The sequence below is a fragment of the Nicotiana sylvestris genome, chromosome 2 (genome assembly GCF_000393655.2).
Source record: "Nicotiana sylvestris chromosome 2, ASM39365v2, whole genome shotgun sequence".
Taxonomy (NCBI): domain Eukaryota; kingdom Viridiplantae; phylum Streptophyta; class Magnoliopsida; order Solanales; family Solanaceae; genus Nicotiana; species Nicotiana sylvestris.
The window spans coordinates 42116537-42121888 of record NC_091058.1 but is presented as its reverse complement, the minus strand read 5'-3'; the positions used below and the strand labels follow the sequence as shown (position 1 = coordinate 42121888).

The following is a 5352-nucleotide window of genomic DNA, read 5'->3' as shown; positions in this document are numbered from 1 at the left end:
AATCAAAGCATTGTTTGAATATAAAGACATTTTTGCATGGTCATATGATGACATGCCGGGTCTAAGTACTGACTTGGTGGTTCACAAATTCCCACTGACCCGACATTCCCTCCCGTCAAACAGAAATTAAGAAAGTTCAAACCTGACATGAGTGTGAAGATCAAGGAATAAATCACAAAACAATTGGATGCAAAGGTCATTCGAGTCACACGATACCCCATTTGGTTAGCTAATGTTGTTCCAGTGCCAAGAAGGATGGCAAGACTAGGGTGTGCATTGATTACCGCGATCTCAACAAAGCAAGTACCAAGGATAATTTTCCCTTGCCAAACATACACATCTTGATTAACAACTATGCCAAGCATGAAATCAGGTCTTTTGTGGAATGCTAAGCAGGGTACCACCAGATCTTGATGGATGAGGAAGATGCAGAAAAGACAACATTCATCACGCCGTGGGGATCTTATTACTATCGGGTAATGCCATTTGGTTTGAAAAATGATGAGGAAACTTACATGAGGGTATTGACTACTGTGTTCCATGACATGATACACAAGGAGATTGAGGTTTATGTGGATGATAGGATTGTAAAGTCAAAGCAATAGGTCGACCATATCGGAGATTTGAGGAAGTTTTTCCAAAGGCTCCGCAGGTACAATCTTAAGCTCAACCCTGCCAAGTGTGAGTTTGGTGTTCCATCTGGAAAACTGTTGGGATTCATAGTTCATTGGTGAGGCATCGAGTTGGATCCATCAAAAATCAAAGCCATCCAGGAGTTACCACTGCCAAGGAATAAGACTGAGGTGATGAGTTTGCTCGGGCGATTGCACTACATCAGCAGGTTTATTGCTCAACTGGCGACAACTTGGGAGCCCATCTTTAAGTTGTTGAAAAAGGATGTTGCGGTCAAATGGACTGATGAGTGCCTGGAGGCATTTGATAAGATCAAGGGGTACTTGTCTAACCCACCTGTGTTGATCTCGCTAGAACCTGGGAGGCCTTTAATTCTTTATTTGACAGTCTTGAACAATTTGTTTGGTTGTGTATTGGGTGAGCATGACATCACTAGCAGGAAGGAGCAAGCCATATATTATATCATCAAGAAGTTCACATCCTATGAGGTTAAGTACACTCCCTTTGAAAGGACATGTTGCGCCCTGACTTGGGTGGCACAAAAGTTGAAGCATTATCTGTCGTCATACACTACTTACCTCATTTCTTGCCAGGATCCTCTAAAGTATATCTTTTAGAAGGCTATGCCCACAGGAAGACTTGCGAAGTGGCAAATTTTTCTCACAGAGTTTGACATTGTCTATGTGACTTGGACCGCGATGAAAGCCCAAGCATTGGCCGATCATTTGGTCAAGAACCCGGTAGATGAAGAGTAGGAACCATTAAGAACTTATATTCCCGATGAAGAAGTGATACATATTGACGAGGTGGAGCAGGTTAAAAACCCAGGTTGGAAACTTTTCTTTGATGGAGCCGCTAACATGAAAGGTGTCAGAATAGGGGTTGTGCTTATTTATGAAACAGGGTATCACTACCCTATTACGGCCCATCTTCATTTCTATTGTACTAATAACATAGCTGAATACGAGGCATGCATTATGGGTTTAAGGTTAGTGGTAGATATGGGAGTCCAGGAAGTTTTGATCTTGGGAGACTTGGACCTTTTGGTGCACAAGATTCAAGGAGAATGGGAGACATAAAATTTGAAGCTCATACCGTATCGCCAATTTTTGCATGATCTTTGTCAACGTTTTCGATCAATAGAATTTAGGCATATCCCAATGATCCATAATGAGGTTACCGATACTTTAGCTACCTTGGCATCAATGTTGCGCCATCCGGACAAAGCTTATGTTGACCCTCTGCACATTCAAGTTTGTGATCAACATGCCTATTGTAATGTGGTTGAGGAAGAACTTGATGGTGAACCATGGTTCATGATATCAAGGAATACATCAGGATGGGGGTATATCTGGTACAAGCCATAAGTGATCAAAAGAGAACAATTCGGCATTTGGCTAGTGGTTTTTTCTTGAGCGGGGAAATTTTGTACAAAAGATCTCCAGATCTTGGGCTATTGAGGTTCATAGATGCTAAACAAGCCACGACTATCATGACAGAAATGCATTTCGGGGTTTGCGGGCCACATATGACTGGGTATGTTCTGGCAAAGAAAATTCTTCGAGCAGGGTATTATTGGCTCACCATAGAATGAGATTGCATTAGCTTTGTGGGCAAGTGTCATCAATGCTAGGCACACAGAGACTTGATTCATTCTCCGTCATCTGAGTTGCATACAATGTCCGCATCGTGGCCCTTTGTTGCTTTAGGCAGATGTTTTGGACCAATTGAGCCCGCGGCATCAAACAGGCATAGGTTCATTCTGGTGCTCATCGATTATTTCACTAAGTAGGTTGAAGCTAAGACTTTCAAATCTGTGACCAAGAAGGCAGTGGTCGATTTTGTTCATTCAAATATCATTTGTCGGTGCGAAATCCCAAAGGTGATCATCACAGATAATGGTGCTAATCTTTACAGTCATTTGATGAAAGAAGTATGTCAACAATTTAAGATTACGCATCGAAATTCCATACCGTACCACCCCATGGAGAATGGAGCAGCCGAGGCAGCCAACAAGAACATAAAGAAGATACTTCGAAAAATGGTGCAAGGTTCCAAGCAATGGCATGAAAAGTTGCCCTTTGCTTTGCTGGGTTATCACACTACTATTCGCACTTCAGTAGGTGCAACTCCTTATTTTTTGGTATATGGTACTAAAGCAGTGATACACGCAGAAGTTGAAATTCCATCCCTTCGGATTGTTGCTGATGCCGAAATTGATGATGATGAATGGGTCAAAACCCGTTTGGAGCAATTAAGTCTTATTGACGAGAAAACACTGGCAGCGGTGTGTCATGGCCAGTTGTATCAAAAGAGAATGGCAAGAGCATACAACAAGAAGGTGTGTCCCTGGAAATTTGAAGTGGGTCAGCAAGTATTGAAACACATCCTTCCACATCAGGCTGAAGCGAAAGGCAAGTTTGCCCCAAATTGGCAGGGGTCGTTCATTGTAACAAGAGTGTTGTCCAATGGTGTTTTGTACTTAACAAATATAGAAGACAAATGCATAGATATGTCTATCAATTCTGATGCGGTCGAAAGATATTATATATGATTTCTTTAGTTTGTCTAATTGTTGTTTGTATTTGGCATGTTTTGAAGATTGAAATGACAAAGGTATTTTATTCTACTCTCTGAACACTTTATCCTTTGTTACCCCTTTGAGCCTTATTTATTTTCTTTCATACCCCTCTTTTGGAATCAGTAGCAAAGTTCAGAAACACAGACACAAAAGGTAAATAAAGAGAAAAAAGAGGAAAAGAGAAGAGAAAAAAAGAAAGAAAGGAATTGAAAAGAGTGAAAAAAAGAAAAAAAATAATAAAAAAGAGAAGAAAAGAAAAGAAAAAAGAGAGAAAGAAAAAGGAAAAGAGAAAAGTAATAACAACAAAGCAATTCCTATGACATGAACTACGTTCGACCTGATTCCTTTTAAGGATACGTAGACAGCCTCACGGTTCGGTCCCATCAAATTAAAAATTCAAAAGTACCTAGGCAAAGAAACTTGGGCAGAATTGTGGTTTTGTAAAAGATCTGATTTCAAAAGTTGTAATTTTGAATCCATTCAAGTTGTTTTGAGTCGTTATGATATCCTTTATTTCTAACCCCATCCAAAAGCCCACATTGTAGTTCAAAGAAAGACCTTCTAACCAATATTTGAGAATGCCAAGTCAAACGAGATAGAGGTATGATTCGCATCAAGGGCAACACTCCGTTCAAGGAAAATGAGCAAGTGAGAGAGTCTTAATAGTGAAAACCCTCGCGGGCACTGTAGGGCAAGGGAAAGATAAGAGAAATCAAAATGAGAGAGTCTTATCGGTGAAAACCTTCACAGGCACCATAAGACGACAGTGAGTTGAGAGATGAATAAATGATAGAGGTTTGTTGGTGAAAACCCTTCAGGGCGCCTCAAGCTGAACAAGGTTGGTGACTTTGTAAAGAGATTGGAATATGGAAATCCCGGGGCATAAAGTATGACAACTGAAAGGTGATTGGTTGAACAGGCTGGTCTAATTAATCCAAAATGCATGTCATGATCATTGGTGCTAGCTGCCTCACTTAGATAAGTCTCTTTTCCTTTTCTCCTTCAAACATTCATCCTGTTTTGAATTTTCTTCTTTATTCCTAATTCTCGAAGTCATTGCATTTCATTTCTTTTGGGTTTATCTCTCTAAGGATTTTCCAATGTCAGCCTTGTTTAAGCAAGTAAGAAAGGATTTCAAAGCATACTACCAACTTCCAATTGCACAAGGCAAAGTGCGGCCAAAACATACCAGAAATAACATGATTCAAAATGGAAAATAAGATGTTAATGAAAGTTCCATTGGTCGAGTGGTTTGGAACTTTGTGGAAGATACAGAGGTTCAGGTGGGAAGGATAGAAATGTAAAACAACAGGTTGAGTGCAGACCACTCGAGTCATTCAGGGTCCTGTGGTTGAAATTCAGTCAGAAAGTCAAACAATTCTTGGCCAGTTCAATGCAGCCAGTTAGAACAAAGCATGGCAGTAGAAAGGCCACCTTCAGCAAGAATGCCGCAAACTAACCACCACATTTTCAAACTGATAAAATTTTCTTTGATTGAAACAGGTGCAGGAAATTTCGTTTGTTCCGGAGGAACCCTCCGTGAGGAAAGCATGTACCGTACAGGTTTGATCGTAAATCTTCAGGACCCTCCTGGATAATGGGATTTAGTTTAAAATTTTCAGGACCCTCCTGAATAATGGGATTTAATTTTAAAAGTTCTCAAGACCCTCCTGGATAATGGGACTTAGTTGAATTCCAAGACCTTCACGGATAACAAGATTTAGCATAAGCTCTACCTTTAAGAAATATAACTTGACTTTAAAGCTTTCACTCTTAAGATGAGATTCAATTTGAAATTTTAGGACCCTCCTGGATAATGGGATTTAGCTTTTAAAATCTTAGAGATTTTGGATAACATGATTTGATTAACACTCACAGATATGCCCAGATACCAAACTGGGGAAGAAAAGTTTCTTTGTTTGTCTGTTTTGTTGTAATCAGGCGCCTACCTAGAGAACAAGGGAATACGGTTTAAGTATTCGGCAACCAGGCACCCACCTGGAGAATAAGGGAATACATTTCAAGATTTTGGCAATCAGGCGCCCATCGGGAGAATAAGGGAATACAGTTCAAGATTTTGGCAAACAGGCGCCCACCTGGAGAACAAGGGATTACAATTCAAGTTTTGGTAATCAAGC

At 40.3% G+C, this 5352-nt stretch overlaps 1 protein-coding gene across 1 annotated transcript; it reads left to right on the top strand.

The window, feature by feature from the left end:
* Window positions 1-2617: 2617 nt before the first annotated feature.
* Window positions 2618-5031, top strand: LOC138884390 (uncharacterized). The gene is made up of 3 exons (XM_070165593.1): window positions 2618-2974; window positions 4718-4777; window positions 5017-5031. The coding sequence occupies exons 1-3, from the start codon at window positions 2618-2620 to the stop codon at window positions 5029-5031; spliced, it is 432 nt and encodes a 143-aa protein (XP_070021694.1).
* The last annotated feature ends 321 nt before the right edge of the window (window positions 5032-5352 follow it).